Here is an 18,674-nt window from a genome sequence, read left to right as displayed (position 1 = left end):
CCCTCCCCTGAAAATAAGCCCTCTGGTGTTTTTCTGTCCAAAAAAAAAAATAATAAGACAGTGTCTTATTATTGGGGAAACACGGTATTTGAATACAGACTGAAACATGCTATTTTTCATTTTTTTTCTTCCTAACATGGAAATATTTTATATAATTACACATGCATAACCTTTATCTGATTACTTACTGTGTCTCAGGGATGGAGGAAGGGAGATATGGACAGAGGGATAGAATTTGGAACTAAAAACTTTAAATAAAAATGTTAAAAATTGGAGAAAAAAATCCAGTCAACCAGGCCAAAATAGGGCCCCCAAATCCAGTTTTCCCAATTTCCTTATTTCTGCGGAGGATACAACCATCCTTCCAGCTTCACAATCTTGGCATTATCCTCAACTCTTCACTCCCTCTCACTGTCTTCTTAAATCAGTTGCTGAAACTTGTTATTTCTACCTACACAACTTCTTTTACATCCAGCCTACCCCATAAGGCTGTTGTGAGGATTAAAGGAGATATTTATAAAGCACTTAGCACAGTATCTGGGCACACAGTAGGTGCTACATAAATGTGTATTCCCTTCCCTTACCCCTTCTCTTTCTCTTAATATAGGCCCTCATCATCCTTCACCTGGACTAATATATACCAGCCTCTCCCCCAATTATTTCCCTTCTCCAGTTCATCCTCCACATGATGATAAACTGGCATTCCTAAAGCATGGTTCTGACCATGTTGTTCCCTCTACTTCTAGGATAATATAAAATACAAATTATTCCCTCCACAATCTGGCTCCAACTGATCCTTCAGATTTATTGACCACCACTCCCCACCACCCATGCTACATGCCAGTCCACTCCTGTAAAATCTATATTGAATTGCTCATCTTCCCAGTGGGGGTGGGTGAAGAGGGAAGAAGGGTAAAAAAATCTGGAACTCAAAGTTTTAAAAACAAATATACAGGTACTGGGGTATAGAGACCCATCTTGCCCTCCTAGAAGATTAAGGTGGTGAAGGGAGAGGATATAACAGAGAACAGATTGGGGGAAGGGGTATTCAGTAGGCTTGCTATTTTGGGGTGGAGGGTAGGGGAAAGACAGGCAGAGAAGAAATTGTAACTCAAAATCTTGCAGAAATGAATGTTGAAAACTAAAAATAAATTTAAAAAAAAATTTTTTAAAGAGGCAAAACCAGCATTGATGCACAGTTCAGGGTGGGGGTGGAAGGGAGTTTTTAAAAATGTCCTAAACATTGAGAGCTATCCAAAAGTGAACTGACTACTTCAAAAGGCAGGGCATCCTCTGATTGGAGATCTTCAAAGCAAAGGCAATGTGATTTAAAAGGGATTATTGTTTAGGGATGAAATAGACTGCTAGGTAGCAGAGTGGAGAAAGGGCCAGCCTTGGGAGTCAGGAGGACCTGAGTTCAAATGTGGCCTAAATACTTACTAGCTGTATGACCCTGGGCAAGTCACTTAACCCTGTTGGCCTCAGTTTCCTTAACTGTCAAATAAGCTGGAGAAGGAAATGTCAAACCACTCCAGTATCTCTGCCAAGAAAACCCCAAATGGGGTCAGAAAAAGTTGGATGTGACTGAAACACCACCACCCATATTTTTAGAGGTCTCTTCCAACTGAGATTCTGGGATATTGTGAATCTGCTCTAACATGTGGCTACACTATAGGATGGGCCCTTTTAAAATTGAAATGTAACAGTGTAGGTAGGAGTTACTAACGTTATACAAAAAATACTCAAGTATCAAATGTTTCTTAAGTCCACTTTGAAAAGAATCTTTTGAGTATTAGGAGTCACAATCAAGTTGGCAAATCAAATAAAGATAATTTTGAGTCTCTTTAAGTCTGGAAAGATACAATTTGTTCCTTCAAAGTTGCTGTGTAATTCTTTGTTTGAGTAGAGATAAATCTGTATAGAAAATAAAAGCCCTTCTGAGGCCTTACTTGCTTTTATCATCCACCATGATTCAATAATCAGAGACTCAGCAAAAAGGTAGCAAAAGTAAGAGATTGCAGAGGCACTTTTAGCATGTCTCCTAATCCATTTAAATACTCCACTTCCAGTTTTTTAATTTCCTATGATTTCTAGGCTATTATTACTTCCAAATATATCTGAGTTTCTCAAGATAACAAAACCCTAAATGATACTAATAAAACCAGCACGATTCCTTTAAGAAAACACTCTAAAAGACAGTTAAAGGAATGTTAGAGCCAGCCTCCCCTCTCCCCACCTATAATTTCTCAGGTACACTTTCCAACTTCAGAAGTTGTACCAAAATATCAAAGAAACTAGGTATAGTGAAAAGAACACTAGATTTGAAATCAGAGGACCTGAATCTAACCCTTGAATTTCTTCTTCCTTACTCTGTAGCACATCTGGAAACTTCCCCTGCTTCCTTCCAGTATCCCCAGATGTTTTTACTCCCAGTGGCAATAGTATATCTGACCAGCACAATCTGCTCTTGGTCCTTGGCCCCATTCGTGTGGTTGAAGTTTTTTTTTTTCCCCAATTTGGCAAGAGACCTGATGCCAAGACCCCAGGCTGGTAGTATTATTGCTGAAGCTAAATATGCAATCTTGGGTTGCCAAATTGCCCGCCAGGCAACCCTAAATGGAATTTTTTCCACCTTAAACCTGCCCACTTGTAAACTTATTTCCTTCTGTTGAGGACACTGCCATCTTCATAGTCACCCGGGTTTATTAACCTTGGAAGAATCTTTTCCTCTCCCTTTCCCCTCATTCTTTGTATGCTGCCAAGATGTATGGCTTCTGCCTCGGTAGCATCTGTTACCCACCCCCTATTTATATTCCTACAATCACAACCCTAGTCTAAATCCTCATTGTCTCTAGTCTTGACCATGATAAACAGCATTATTAATTGGTCTCCCTGCTTCTAGTTTCTTCCCTCTATAACTCACCCTCTACATATCTGCTGAAATATCTTTCTGAGGCACAAATATGACCATATCACTTGTGTTAAAACAGTCAGTGGCTCCCTATTGCCCCATGGATCAATGTAAACAACTCAGCCTAGTATGTAAAGTCATTGAAAATATGACTTGAAATTTCCTTTCCAACATTATTCACATTACCCTTATTTATTCATTCTGTTTCGCAAAAAGCAAACTATCCAAGTCCTGAATGCCACATTCCTTCTCTTACCTCAGAGAATTTTGCTGAGGCTGACACCATCCCCATCCCCATCCCCATCCCCCATGCTTACAGTGGATGCCTTCCTAATTCCACCTCTTAGAACCATTATCCTTCAAGGCTTAGCTCAGGTATGTTCTCAATGAGCCTGTTCTTGAACTTGCCAATTGTCAGTGCTTTCTCCTTCCACAAATTACCTTGCCTAAACTTATCTCTGTATATATTGAATGTAAGTTTGATGTGCCCAAAGGGCTATAAAACTGTGCATACCCTTTGATCCAGCAATACCATTACTAGGTCTGTATCCCAAAGAGATCATAAAAAATGGAAAAGGACCCACACGTACAAAAATATTTATAGCAGCTCTTTTTGTGGTGGCCAAGAATGGAAATCGAGGGGATGCACATCAATTGGGGAATGGCTGAACAAGTTGTAGTATATGAATTTAATGGAATACTATTGTTCCATAAGAAAGGATGAGCAGAGGGGCTTTCAGAAAAATCTGCAAAGACTTACATGAACTGGTACTGAGTGAAGTGAGCAGAACCAGTAGAACATTGTAGGCAACAACAGCAACATTACTGCAATGACCAGCTTTGATACTTAGCTCTTCTTGGCAATACAATAATCTAAGACCACTCTGAAAGATTCATGATGGAAAATGCTATCCACATCCTGAGAAAGAACTACAGGGTCTGAATGCAGATCAAAGGTTTTTTTTTTTTGTATTTTCTCTTTTCTTCCCCCTTTCTCATGGTTTTTCCTTTTGTTCTGATTCTTTTTTCACAACATAACTAATGTGAAAATATGTATAATGTGATTTTACATGTACAGTCTATATCAAGCTGCATGCCATCTTGGGGAGGGGGAAGAGGAAAAGGGGGGAATTTAGAAATCAAAATCTTATAACATGAATAATGGAAACTAAAAATAAATAATTTTTAAAACCATGTAAGTTTGAGAGTAGATACTATAACAGTTTGTCTTGTATCCCTAGCATATGTCATTGCTATATAATGGTGCTTAATGAATGTTTGAAGACAGCCATAGAAAAACAGAGATATCCATCACAACGATGTGCCATAACTAGTGTCTGAAATAAGACAAAGCTGGGACCCATCCAGAAGTGTACTGAGGCTCCTGAGATTTTGCCCATTCCTTCTCTATTGAAGTTCTGAGTTATGGAGGAGGCTGTGTTCAAAACTACCCTGGGGGGAAGAGGACTGAAACTGTCCTTATTTGAGAATATAGCTGAGAGTGTTTTCTATTGCTTTATTATTCATTTTGATCCCAATTAAATAGTTTACTGTGTCAATGCTGTTCTTTGCCTGGGTCTGTTAGCTGTAAAAAGTTAACCACAAACATCTCTACAAGGCAAGCTCCTTTTACTAGGCTTCTAACTTCCAAAGGATTGATGGAATCTTTCAGAATATTCAAAACAAAAACATCATATTTCAAAAAGAAAAGAACTCATTAAGCACGAACCAATTGCCAGGCAGCTAGATGACTCAGTGGATAGAGCACTAGGCTTGGGATAAAAGACTCATTTTTGTGAGTTCAAATCTGGCTTCAGATACTTAGTAGCTGTGTGACCCTGGGCAAGTCACTTAACCCTGTTTGCCTCAGTTTCCTCACCTGTAAAATGAGCTGGAAAAGGAAATGGCAAACCACTCCAGTATCTTTGCCAAGAAAACCCCCAATGGGGTCACTGAGAGTCAGACACAATTAAACAACTTGTGCCAGGCACTGTGGCAAGCACTTTACACATATGATACCATTTGATCCTCACAACAAGTCTGCTAGGTAGGGGTTATTATCATCTTCATTTTACAGATGAGGAAACTGAGTGAGGGAGGCAAAGGTTAAGCGACCTGCCTAGGGTCACACAAGTGATGTCTGAGGCTGGATTGGAACTCAGATCTTCCTGATGTCAGACCCAGAGCTCCATACATTGCACCACCTAGGAAACCTAGTGCATAGGAACTTAGGCAAAGTAGGTTCTTTCCATGTTTTCAATTCTATCAACTATGCTAATGGACAAGTTATCTAGGTTCTCCTTTAATTTGAATTCCAACAAAACATTACTTGTCTCTACCTCACCAAGAATGTAGGGGAAAGAAATGTATGTCAAACATACCCAAATACTGACTGACATTTAAGAGGACACATAGAACCCTGACCTTGTGGCATATTTGGTCACAGATAATAGCTTTTGGAGCAGGAAGGAACCTTAGAGACCTCAACCAATTTCCTCCCCTCCTCCCATTTGAAATATGAGGATATTGAAGTCAAAAAAAGTTAAATGACTCGTCCAAAGTCACTATGATCATAAAATAAAAGACTTATAAAAATAAGGTCTTAATGAAGTCCTTTTAGATTTCAGAATTGGCCAGTTTCCTAACCAGATTTATAATCAGAACCAATTAGAGCCATCACTAGGGGAGAGGAACAAGGGTTTTGAAATGGAGAGCGTGCTGAAATCATTTGCAGTCCTTCAAAGATTAGAAGCAACTGAGAACAGCTAACCAAATGATACTTAGTGGAGGCATCCCAAGTCAGTTCTTTCCCACCATGTGTGTTCCTCTTCTCCCCAACCACTCCCACCCAACAGCCTTCCCAGAAGTATGAAGGGATCTTTTGTACTACTTGTCTCCAAAGTATATTCAGTCAATAAGCACTTATTAAATGTCCTCGGTGTGCCAGGTTCTGTACCAAGTGCTGGGGATACAAAGATAGTCCCTGCCCTCAAGGAGCTCACAATCAATTCATGTTGCTTGGGCCGGAAGCATTTTGTACTATTTAACCCACACCCAAAGATGATTAATTAGAGCTTTCAAGTCAGTCATTGACAGTCATAGTAGCTGGCAGGATTTAGGGATTCTGCTGTCATAAGCCTAGAGTGAGCAAAATATACGTCTGTTTTTAAATTGAGGCTGCATTCTTTAGTTCCCATGCTCAACAAGGGAAAAAAAAAATCCTGCCTGGCTAATATTCATCAGTAGGTGCTTTTACACTATGTTCCTTCTCTGATATGGTTACTTCTCAGCAGAAAATTAGTGACTAGATATATGCCAGTCTACTCTGAGAAATCCTCATTTTCAAAGCTAAGAAAGGTCTGATTTGAACATGGAGGAGGGGTGCAGCAAGAAAAGGGGGAAAGAAGGTCTGAAATTTCCCTCCAAAACATTCACAGGAACAAAGACTTAAGGATAAAGATAATGGGAGAACTCACTTAGGCTCTTATTCCTGAATTTGAGGCTTTATGTAAAGGAGATTAAATTCATTCTATCTCTTGGGAAATTCTGAGCTAGCTCACTTCCAGGATTTGCTTTAGTGCTTTTCTTAAAACTTATGGCATAAATTGTTGGCTTCCAATAGCTGAAGTGATCAAAGGTTATCAAAAGATAGTTTTCAAAAGAAGTGTAGCTTAACAATCATATGAAAGAATGCTACAAATGATTACTAATGAGAGAAATACAAATTAAAACTATTTTCACCTCATATCTAGAGTGTCAAAGACACCAAAAAAAGGAAAACTGTACATTTGAGTGGTAGGTGGGAAGAGAGGCATGTGAAATAACAAATTATTGTAGCATAAAAATGATGGATATGAAGATTTTAGAGATATTAGGGAGTAGCTCATGAAATGATGCAGAATGAAGTAAGCAGAGCCACAAGAATTTATATGACGACAATAATGAAACAAAAACACTGCAAGGCTTAACAACCATCACAACAGTGACTAATGATTTTGGAGAATTGATTCAGAAGACAGGTGGTAGGTGCTACATGGCCATATGACTTTTTTTTTTTTTTGCTTAACTATACTCTTTTGTTACAAAGGAGGGTTCTTTGATGAACAATGTAAGCGAAGCATTAATAAATCATTTTTTTTAAAGTAATTAACCTTTCTCTTCCAGAAGTAAAGAAAAAATCCACCCTTTCCCATAATGTAAGAAATATATTTGATTTTTCAAGATTTAAAAAAATTTTGGAAACTAAAAATTCTTTAAATTTCCACAAAAGAATTTATTGGAATGTGTGCACACAAGTCACAGATTAGCACTAGAAAGACTTTAGGAACCACCTACTTAATCCAATCCTCTCATTTTATAGATGAAGATGTTGAGGCCCAGAGAGGTGAAGCAATTCTGAGTGTTGCTGAAGGCTAGTTAGGACATCCAAGTGCAATTTCCTGCTTGCCACCAGCTCCTAGTTTACTCTTTCCATTATACTATTACTGTTCTCAATTCCATCTCATGCTTCTTGTCTGAACTAATACACCATGAGAGGGTGCTACAGATTGAGGGATACAAATCCACAAACCTTAATGGTTGGACTGTAGGATTTAGAGATATTTCATCCAGTTCACTCATTTGGCAGACAAAGCAATGAAGGTCAAGGAAGTGACTCCCTCAAGGTCACTTAGTACACTTTGGTAGTAAGTAGAAAGCCAAGACACAAGCCTAGGTACTTCTTATTGAAAGCCAGGGTTATCTCTACTACTGCTCTTTGCAAAGTTGTTTCTCAGTCTTCGTCCTTCTTGGCCTCTCTGAAGCATCTGACGATGCTGATCATTCTCTTCCGGTTTTCTGATGCTGCCTTCTCCTACTACTCATCCTACCTCTCTACTACCCTCTCAGTCTCCTTTGCTAAATCATACGCTCCCCTATCTACGGGTATACCCAAAGCTCTGGCCCAGGTTCTTTATTCCTCTCCCTAGACAGTCCCAATTCATCAGGTTACATGAGTTTGATTAATCATTATCTCTAGGCAGATGACTCCCCAATCCTTTTTTCCCAAGCTCCAATCCAACACCACCAACTGCCTATTGGACACATCTCTAGGGCATGTGAAACTCAGGATGTCTTCCCTGAGACTCATTATCTTCCCCCCAAATCTACCCCTGTTCTAAATTTTCCTGTTTCTGCTGAGAGTACCATCATCCTTCCAGTCACTCAAGTCCTAATCCTCTCTGTCATCTTCAACTCCCCATTCTCACTCACCCCATATATCCGGTCACTTGTCATCACTTCTCTATCTGCAATAGTGCTCCCACATGTTCACTCCTCTCCACTCATATAAGTACCATTGTATTTCAATCCCTCATCATCTTTCTATGGGATTGCTGTAATAAGCTTCTAATTGGTCTCCTCAAAACACTTTATATTGTTCCGCTTACATTCTTTTCTTATTCCAAACCTAAATCCCCAAAGCTTCTTCTGTTAAAATGCTAACTCCTATTCCACCCATTTATGCACTTTGTCTCTTAAAAGACCTGCAAGAACTTGCAACTATAATTGTAGGGTAATTAAATAATGTGGCTCCTGACCAGGTCCTTCCATTTCATACATAATAGAAGGAAGTTGATGGCAGGAGGAGTATCTAGGAGAAGGTGCAATTACAACTGTAGACTCTTACACCCAAACATGGACTACAATAAACTCTGAGGAAAAGGACAAGAAGGAATGGTGTCGAACCTTAGAAGGAAAGGTTAAACGTAAGGACATCCTGGCCAAGAGATTAAAAAAAAAAAAGAATAATCTTTGGAGGAGGCCATACACTACTTTTTACAGAAGGAAGTCTGTAGAGTTAAGAGTCCCATCTGGAGTCCTGGGGCAGGAGGGTGGTCTACATACCCTTTTTTTAATACCCCCAAAACATCAGTTTCAGATTAAAATTTGCTCTTCATCCCTCACCCTCCCCAAAGGAACCCTCAATCTTATTTGGAGTACAAGATACTTATAGGTACTAAATATCTTCTTTCAAACTGATTTTATTGTGCACATATTATGTGCAAAGCAGCGATCTAAGCAATGAAATAGGTTTTTTGCAAAAACAAACTGATAAATTGACCATGTTTGGCCATGTCATGTCTCATCCTGCACTCTCAGTCCAACACATCTACCTAAAGGATTGAAGTATGTGTCCTGTGGAATCGAGGGGTAATTGCATTTATCTGAATTCTCATGCCCCTTTTTGTTTATTAGTTTTACATTACTGTGGTAACTGCAGGCATTTTATCTTTGTTTTGTTTCACTCTGAGTCACTTCATATTAACCTTCCTGAATTTTGTCATTTTTTTTTTTTGTGACTCAATAATACAGGCATACCTCAGAGAAATTGTGGATTCGGTTCCAGACCACTATAATAAAGTGAATATGCAATAAAGTAAGTCACACAAATTTTTTTGGTTTCCCAGTGCATATAAAAGTTATGTTTACATAACTATATTACTGTAGTCTATTACATGTACAATATCATTATGTCTAAAAAATGTAATACCTTAATTGTAAAAATACTTTAATGCTAAAACAAAAAAAATAGGCTTTTTGATTAGGGGGAGCACTGAGGAGAGAAAAAACTGGGGATGCAATCAGAAAATCTACTCTTTTTTGTAAAGTCTTGTTAGAAGAATATTTTTTTTCTTGAAATCAGGACATCCCTGGAGATCTGGAATATGTGATCACTCTAGGCATAAGAAAAGGTCCCTGGCACTGAAAAGCTTACAATCTAAATGTAAAGCTAAGATTAGGGCAAGGATATAGGAACCTAAGTTCTGATTCATAGCAGCCTTTATCTAGGCAGTCTTAAAGTCATAAAACTAAGACTGAAAAACACCTCGTAAAAGTTTACTTATACAGGAAACTATTTTCAGTGTAAAAGCAAATGAAGGCTTTTTCAGCAGCCAAAAATAAATGTCAAAAACTTCACACTAAATCTTTCTTCTTTACTCACCAAAGTATTCCTCAATACCCATTCTACACAGAGTAATCTGAAGTTTCTGTTCTCCCAACTGACAAACACTGAAGAAGCAACACATTTAAAAAAAAATTTTGTTTTTGCTTTTTGGAGGGGAGAAGGTAGGGCAATTGGGGTTAAGTGACTTGCCCAAGGTCACACGGCTAGTTTTTGTGTTAAGTGTCTGAGGTCCGATTTGAACTCAGGTCCTCCTGACTCCAGGATCAATGAGCCACCTAGCCTCCCTCGAAGCAACAAGGGGAGTAAAAGGAATGGAGGGGCAGCTCGGTGGATAGAGAGCAGTGGATAGAAAGCCAGGCCTGGAGTCAGGAAGACTCCTCTTCCCAAGTTCAAATCCAACCTCAGACACTTATTACTGTGTGACCCTAGGCAAGTCACTTCACCCTTTTAGCCTCAGTTTCCTCATCTGTAAAATGAGCTGGAGAAGGAAACTGCAGATCACTCCAGTATCTCTGCCAAGAAAACCCCAAATGGGGTCATGAAGAGTCAAACACAACTGAAAAATGACTGAACTGGGGCGGCCAGGTGGCTCAGCGAGTAAGAGCACCGGCTCCAGTGTAGGGATGACCTGGATCAAATCCGGGCTCAGATACTCAGCACCACACAGAGAAATAACTGGCCGTGTAACCTCGAGCAAGTTACTTAACCCCGATTGCTAAAAAAAAAAAAGAAAAAGAAAAAAATGACTGAACAATAACAAAAATGAATAGAAACATGGAAGCACTTGATATAGTAACAGCTGACAAAAGAACAGCCAAAGGAGCACTTCTGGAAGCAGACATCTCAAGATCTCAAAGCACAAAGGGCAGCTAGGTGGTGCAGTGATCAGAGCACCAGCCCTGGCGTCAGGAGGACCTGAATTCCAATCAGACCTCAGACACTTAACACTTACTAGCCCTGTGACCTTGGGCAAGTCACAACCCCAATTGCCCTGCCCTTCCCCCTCCCCCCAAAAAAGGCAAAAAAAAAAAAAAAGATCTTAAAGCATGGTGATCTGCAGTGAATCAGCATATGAAGTACACAAACTTAGAATTTTGCTAGCCTCTGAGGCCTTCACTGTATTACTGTAATACAAATACTATTGTTCATAATTTAAACTTCCATTGGATCCTGTGAGCATTTTCTAAGCAGCTATTACAAACAAGGCCCTGGAAGGTATAAAGACAAAGTTGTTCCTGTCCTCGTCGAGCTTACATGCTATTAGCAGGCACAACTTATTCACAGACAGGTATAAACGCCTGATTACTTCAGGAAGAGGAGAGCATGTATCACCAGGAACTAGGGATCAAATAATACCTAACGGGATCCCAAAAGGAGCCTTCAGGGCTTGAATGGGCCTTGAAGGGAGCTGAGGATTCCAAAAATTTTTGACTCATCTATAAACTGTGGTTCAGGGTCATAATTCTGTTCTGCTGCTTAAGAATGAAGGGAAACATATAAGACATAGAAAGAATTTTATTAGAAAGAATGGAAATAAAGGTTTTGATCCTTAAATTTCAGCTATCTGGAAAATCCATCTGGGCAGAGGGCTGACCCTCAGTGATGCTAAGTAAACCTGGAGGGATTTGTCTTTTTCCTTTACCCCTTCAGACACAGAAAATTGTTTTGAGTTAGTCTTGGAAAACAAGAGGGTGGGGCCTGACGGTTAGTCATAGAAAACATCTGAATACATTAAAACCAAATTGGAGTTAATCAGAACAAAGAACTGTAGAATCTGATTCACAATCTGACTCCAGCCTCACCAGCTCCTGCCCACCCGTCCTTACCATCCCCTGTACAAATATTCTGTCTCCTACTTCTACCACACCTCTACAGAGGCCCCATGACTGGGATGCTCTCATCTTAGAACAGTTTAAGGCTCAGCTCAAATCCATCTCCTTCCCAACAGTTGTTCTAGATCCCCCAGTTCCTGGCTCCTCTCTCTCACCCTAAGAATTAGGTCACACAATGTGTAGAGCACTGGCCCTGCAGTTAGGAAGACCCCAGTTCAAATCAGGTCTCAGACATTTACTAGTTTTGTGACCAAGGGCAAGTCAAGTCACTTGACTTCTATTTGCCTTGGTTGCTTCAAGTATAAAATGAGGTAATAACAGCAAAAATACCTAAAAGAGTTGTGAGGTTTAAATAAGATAATATTGGTAAAGCACTCAACTTATTACAGTGCCTGGTACATAGTAGGTGCTCATGTAAATGCTGACTTCCTTCCCCATCAAATCACCACATATTTATTTTGGAGATGTGTGTATGTATTCTATGTACTTCTCTGTGACCTTGTTTACCCCCTAGTACAGAGGTTCTTACCCTGAAGTCCATGGACCCCGCTAGGGATCTCTGGATAGAGTTTAGGAGGGGTCCATGGACTTGGGTAGGGGAAAAAAAATTCCATTTTTGTTTTCACTGATATTTAGTTTTCTTTGGTATGTATTTTATGCATTACTCTGAGAAAGTATCCATTGACTTTACCAGACTGCCACAGAGGTCCAAGATGTAAAATAAGGTTAAGAAAACCTACCCTAATCAAAAGAAAACTCTTTGAAAGCTGGTACCCTTCTCATTTTTGTATTTGTATCACCAGTACCTAAAAACAATGCTTAGTATGTGTTGTTCAGTCTTTTTTCAGTTTTGTCCAACTCTTCATGATCCCATTTGGGGTTTTCTTGGCAGAAATATTGAAATGGTTCTCCATTTCCTTCTCCAGCTCATGTTACAGATGAGGAAACTGAGGCAAACAGGGTTAAGTGACTTGCCCAGGGTCACAAAGCTAGTAAGTGTCTGAGGCCATTTGAACTCATGAAGATGAGTCTTCCTGGTTCCAGGCCTGGCACTCTATCCTAGCTGCCCAGCTAGTACACACTTAATAAATGCATAATGAGAATGGAAGGCTCAGTGACCTCATTTTAAACATTATATTTTCTCCTAGCCTTGTCTTTCCCCTTTCTATCCACTGTTTGGAAAGAATAGATGTTTGGGGGAAAAAAGCAACCACAAAGCCCATATTATGTGATTCACAAGAATAGGATGGTCCTCTCAGACCTGAAATTATAAAGAAGCTGGGTTCAAATATGTCTAATGTATTAATTACTACATCGTCTCTAACCCCAAAATAGCACATCAGCACAACATGTCAATCTAGCAAGTAGCAAGAAGCTTCCTACCTTCTAGATGTTTCAGGAGTGCCCTACTGCTGTTGCCATGAGCCGAGATGAGAACAGTTTTGCCGCTCCTCAGTTCGGGGGCAATCCTTTCATTCCAATAGGGAAGAAGCCTGTCTAACACTTCCTTCAGGCTCTCGGAGCGGGGCAGCTGATCCACAGGCACGTCACAAACCTTGTATCTCCGATCACTGTAGATTTCATGATAGTAAGGATGAGATTCATCGATGGGAGGGGGGGTTACATTATAGCTTCTCCTCCAGATTCTCACTTGTTCTTCACCGTGATTCAGTGCCATTTTCTCCCTATTAAGGCCTATGAGGGCCCCATAGTGCCTTTCATTGAGTCGCCAGGAGCTCTCCAATGGAACCCATTCCTGACCCAGCTCTTCCAATATCAGCCAAGCTGTATGGATGGAGCGATTAAGGACAGAGGTGAAGACAAGATCGAATTCAAAGTGCAGGGCTTTGAGTTGCTTGCCGCAGTTGCGGGCTTCCTCCTCTCCCTCGCTGTTCAGCTTCTGATCCACCCAGCTGCAAAAGCGATTCTCCTTATTCCAGGCTCCTTCTCCATGCCTCAACAAGACAAGTTTATACTTGGCCATGGTGATGGTGAGCTTCCCTACCGCTCTCCAGTGGACCCACGTTTAAGGATGGCAATGCATCTAGAAAGAGGAGGGTTTGGAAAAGGCAAAGTGAGTCACACTCCTCCTACAACACTCTCACTAGGAAGGGGCAGCAAAGACAATAGGTATTTTTATTTACAATGGCCAGCTTCCAAAGTGAATTAGCATTCCTTTGAACACCTTTTCACATCATACCTACCTAGTCACTCATAGGCTATAGCACACTCTCAGACTGTACCTCACAGATAATTAATTACAGGGAACCCAGTTGACTTAGGTGTTTTGATGGCAAGATATTATGACTTAATTATAGGGTATCAATTAACAGAACACCTACTACCCCCAAATGGTATGTGGTGTTTCCTCCAGATGCATAAGCGATGTGTATTCATTCTGGGGAGAGAGAATTTAGTAGAATGAATTGTGTCAGAGAATGACTGGTAGATGGGAAAGCGGCTGACTTCTAACAGTGCCTCGGGCTTTGAAGAAGTCCCACCCACCTTTAAGTGCCACCACTTTCTCTCAGTAGGGAGAAAGGAGGTAGAGAAAAGGAATTATCCAGGAGGTCTGGAAAGCTTACATTCCCTTTCTTCCCCAAAGTCCATTAAAAATGGTCACCCAAGAAAAAGAACATGAGCATATCCATGTTGTGTATAGAAGTCATTCTGAAATATGGCAGCCATCATTATCACTACCCATATTTATGTCAACAATCACCAAGTATTTATTAAACACAGCATATGCCAGACACTGAGTTAGAAGCTGACAATGCAAGGAAAAAAGGGAGTGGGGGAGAGAAGTCTTTTCCCCTAAGGGACTTACATTCTATCTGGGGAGAAATATGTATAAATAGAAATAAATGTGCTACCTTTGGGAGAAAAGGAAACATCATTATTTAATTCTTTTGAAATTATTTTTAAAAATACTTTCCTTATAACAGCCCTGGGTTAGGTAGGTACTATAACCTAATTTTACAGATGCAGAGACTGAGGCTTTGAAGCGAAGTAACCTCTCCAGAGTTACAGAGTTAATCAGAAGCCATATAGTTCAACACTATTATACCATGCTGCCCCTCTTCATTTAAAATGAAAAACCAAAGGCCACAGCTATCCCAAATAGAACCCCAAAGGCTCTAAGGGGCTCAATGTACAACTGACAGTCATGAAAATTACACAAAAGATGAACCCAGAAGGCGGCACTCACCTGAACAGACAGAGACATTTAACTTGTAGCAGGTTTCAGTCCTGCTATAAAGGGAAGCCTCTGGCAGGAAAAAAGCATGGGCAGGAAAACAAGTTATCCAATACAGCTGGGTAAAGCTCCTGGAGGAGCTGATAAAAAACCAAGTGAGGTCTGAGCAAGGTCAAAGACAAGACAGATAACAAGGCCCTCACACTTATATACTGGCCACACCCTTCAGAGTAAGGGCATCTAGTCCAATGATAGAATTAAGCCAGTCATGCAACCAGTTACATGTCACAAATACGTGGTTTCAACCCAAATGACTGCTTAACCATATGCCCCCTCTTCTAAAAGGGGTCATTCTTTTCTAATTCTTGGTTCTTTCATATGTGCATTAAGTAGTCTCAAGGCAGTTCTTAACTTGTTGGTATCACGGACATCATAGGCAGTCCAGTGAAGCCTATGATCCCCTCAGAGTAAGGTTTTTAAATGGATAAATTAAAACATATAGGATTAACAAAGGAAACCTATACTAAAATAGTTATCAAAGTATTATGTGACACAGTGGAGAAAGCACCAGGCTTAGAGTCAGGAAGATTCAGCTTCATGTCTGACCTCAGACATTTAACAGCCATGTGACCCTGGACAAGTCACTTAACCCTGTTGGCTTCAGTTTCCTCATCTGTAAAATGAGCTCGAGAAGAAAATGGAAAACCACTCCAGTGTTTCTGACAAAACAAAACTCAGGGGTCAGAGAGAGTCAGATGACTGAAAAATGACCGATAACAAAAATCAAACTATTATTTTAAAAGTCAAGTGAATGGGCCCTGGATTAGGAAATGTTGCTTAATTAAGGATTCCTTCTAACTCTAAATCCTCTGCTGGTGAAGCTTTGCCACATATCCTATCCATCTCAACTTCCTTCCACAAGGCACCAAAGCTTAGCTAGATGCTGTTGAACAGTCATTTGACCACCACTTATTAAGAAGATGCATGTAACAGCACAGCGCTTAGGTATTTGGAAAAGACAAAAAGGTCATTAAGATATAGTCCCAGCAGTGGTTCAATCATATCTATCCTGGCAAGTATGGCATGTATTTATTTACATGCATTAGCCCTCAGCTTCTTTGATATTTGCAATGTGGGGAGTGAAGATTATGGGAAACATGGGGTTTGGGGCCTCCTCTGCTATTCTTAGCAACTCATTAATCTTTGAGATTCTTTCCCTGTTTACTAAAAGACAGTGATTCACCCAGAAATACATCGTCATCAGTAGCAAGGTTAAGACTCTAGACTCAACATTTCTCTCTCTCTTTAGAAGTGTCTAGAGCTACAGGAAAATGCCTTTTAAAAGGAGCCTGAGGGTTTGTGAGAAACAAAGGAAGGAGAAGATCTGGAAGTCATTAAGATGAGGTAGCATTTAGCATTGAAGATTTCTCTTTCCCAGCAAGTTTGGGGCTTAAGCATTTCTTTCTTTGGAGTTAGAGCAAGGGTGCCATGATTCAGGGCTATGGAAGCTCAGGTCTATTTACCTAGTTAGAATATCACTGGGATGGGGAGGGATGGGGGTAGTGAAGACAATCCTGTGTCCCTAGCCTTGAAGGTCATGAAGAAGGCAGAGATGAGGGGGAAAAAAGGAGTTTAAAGGCAGTTAGGCAAGAAATGATTAGTTCTGTTTCTCCCCTCAAAAAGGCCCTGTAAGATGTAGCAGCTATCTTTAAAATGGAATTTCATATCTATATGTGTGTACACTGTGTGTATTGTGCACTTATGTGTGCATACATACACATATGTATATATAGGTTCACGTGTGTATACATATGTATATATAGGTTCACGTGTGTATGTGCATACACACATGGGAGGAAATGCTAGAATCCTTACCTCTACTCCCCATATACATAACAACAAATTAAAAAAGGAAGGGCTGAGGGGATGTTTATACAAGAATAGATGCTAAATATATAAGAACTGGAAAAAACATTGACTACTGAGTCAGAGGGTCTAGACTCACATTCGGGCAAGTCACATAACTTATCTGAGTCTAAGTTTCCTCCTCTATGAAACAAAGCTTTAGGCTAGAATTTTGTGGGGGTCTCTCCTGGCTTTAAAACCTATTATCCTAATATAAATACATATAGATATGTTGGTTTACATTATTCTGATGCCTTGTCAGGAGGTGACCCTAGAGGCTCAGGGGTTATGCCAACAGATCACTCAGGTTACACTTGACTGAAAAAGTAGAGTGTGGTACCAGTGGTAAGTATCTGTTGTTGGATATTATGACCAAATGACCTCAGACTAATTGGGGGGGGGGGGGTGGAGAGACAGCAATTCTGAGACCACCTAAGTTGTGGTGGGCTTACAATGTGTGTCAGTGAAGGGAAATATATCAATTAAATCACATATCACTGATGCAGGCATAAAATCATTTATAATATAATATTCTTTTATGTAATATATAATAACATATAATATAAAATATAATTTATGCATGTATATAGTAGCCAACAAAGCATCAGACCAGGAACTTAGCTTTTCTCCCCTCTGAGATCTTTACTTAAAAAGATTCGGCTTCCTTTTGAGCTCTGTTCTCCCTCTTCCTTCTCCTCACCCTAGTTTTTAGCACAGTACCCTAAAATACTCAGTGTTTAGTGAATTGAATTTCTGTCCCACTTCTCCCAAATGACGATTCTCATTTTCCTGTTGCTGCAAATGCTTGCAAAAGAAACAGGGAGGTTATGACGCTTTGAAGATCAAGAGGCTCCCTTGCAACACATAGCCTAAGAGGGCAGGTTTTGCAAACTGTTTCCAGGTTGGGGCACATCTCTAGGATAGTAATGCAGAACGCAGAGGGCCCCTGAGCGGTGACATACCCCAATTCCCTCATTTCACAGGTGAGGAAACTGGGGCCCCAAGAGGGAAAGTGAAACATCTTAGGATGAAAAATGTTTAAAGGACACGAATATTCTGGCATAGTATTATACATGCGCTTTGAATGACAAAAATCCCATGGTTGGAAACCAAATGTGTAAGTGAACAAAGGAGCCAGTTCCGAGTGTTATCTAATGCATTAGCCACTACAATTTCAGTACAGCAACACTGAGTATTAATGAATAGTATAAAACAGGACCAACAGAACTGAGGCATACAAAGCTCTATATCTATCTACAGGCTTCAGCAGAAAGAGAATTTGAAGCACATTAGCGTTTACTTCAGCAGGAAAAGGTCAGTTCAGTAAGGGGTGTGTGTATACACACACACACACACACACACACACACACATACACTTAAAATCTAGGTTTACAAAAAAAGTTTAAAACTTTTAAAAAATAGTCACCATATAAATACAACCAACTAACAATTGTTCAGAGGATGACAATGCAATGGGAATGGACATGGTCTCTATACTATTGTTCTATACCAAGCAAGAGGGGGGGGTGGGGAGCAATAGTTCTATTGTCCTCTGCCTTAGACCACAGCTAGGATGAGGGATTCTGAAACCTCTTTTGATAAGAACACTCACTAATAAACTGGAATGGACCTAGATGAAGTGGACCAGGTTAAAGGAACTCAAAACCATGTCAAGAGAATCTATTAGGGGGGCGGCTAGGTGGTGCAGTGAATAAAGCACTAGCCCTGGAGTCAGGAGGACCTGGGTTTGGATCTGGCCTCAGACACTTACCCAAAAAATAGCCATATGACCTTGGGCAAATCACTTAATGCCAGTTGCCCTCCAAAAAAAAAAAAGCAAAAGAGAGACAGAGAGAGACAGAGAGAGAGAGAGAGAGAGAGAGA

General features: G+C 40.1%; 1 protein-coding gene across 4 annotated transcripts in view; it reads right to left on the bottom strand.

Annotated features, from left to right (window-relative positions):
* Positions 1-18,674, bottom strand: part of BPGM (bisphosphoglycerate mutase) — a 119,587-nt gene that overhangs the window by 16,679 nt on the left and 84,234 nt on the right. For 3 of the 4 annotated variants that reach the window (XM_069087273.1, XM_069087274.1, XM_069087272.1), the window contains one exon: positions 13,073-13,733. In XM_069087273.1, the coding sequence (XP_068943374.1) occupies positions 13,073-13,673 (601 nt within the window). In that variant the 5' untranslated portion in view covers positions 13,674-13,733. Of the gene's footprint in view, positions 1-13,072; positions 13,734-14,897; positions 15,080-18,674 lie in introns of those variants that run through there. The other variant, XM_069087275.1, reaches the window with a different exon arrangement.

Source organism: Petaurus breviceps, unplaced genomic scaffold, assembly GCF_028583685.1.
Source record: "Petaurus breviceps papuanus isolate PSGF00001 unplaced genomic scaffold, PetGlider_PUasm1.0 181, whole genome shotgun sequence".
NCBI classification, from domain to species: Eukaryota; Metazoa; Chordata; class Mammalia; order Diprotodontia; family Petauridae; genus Petaurus; species Petaurus breviceps.
This window is presented reverse-complemented; position numbering and strand designations above follow the sequence as displayed.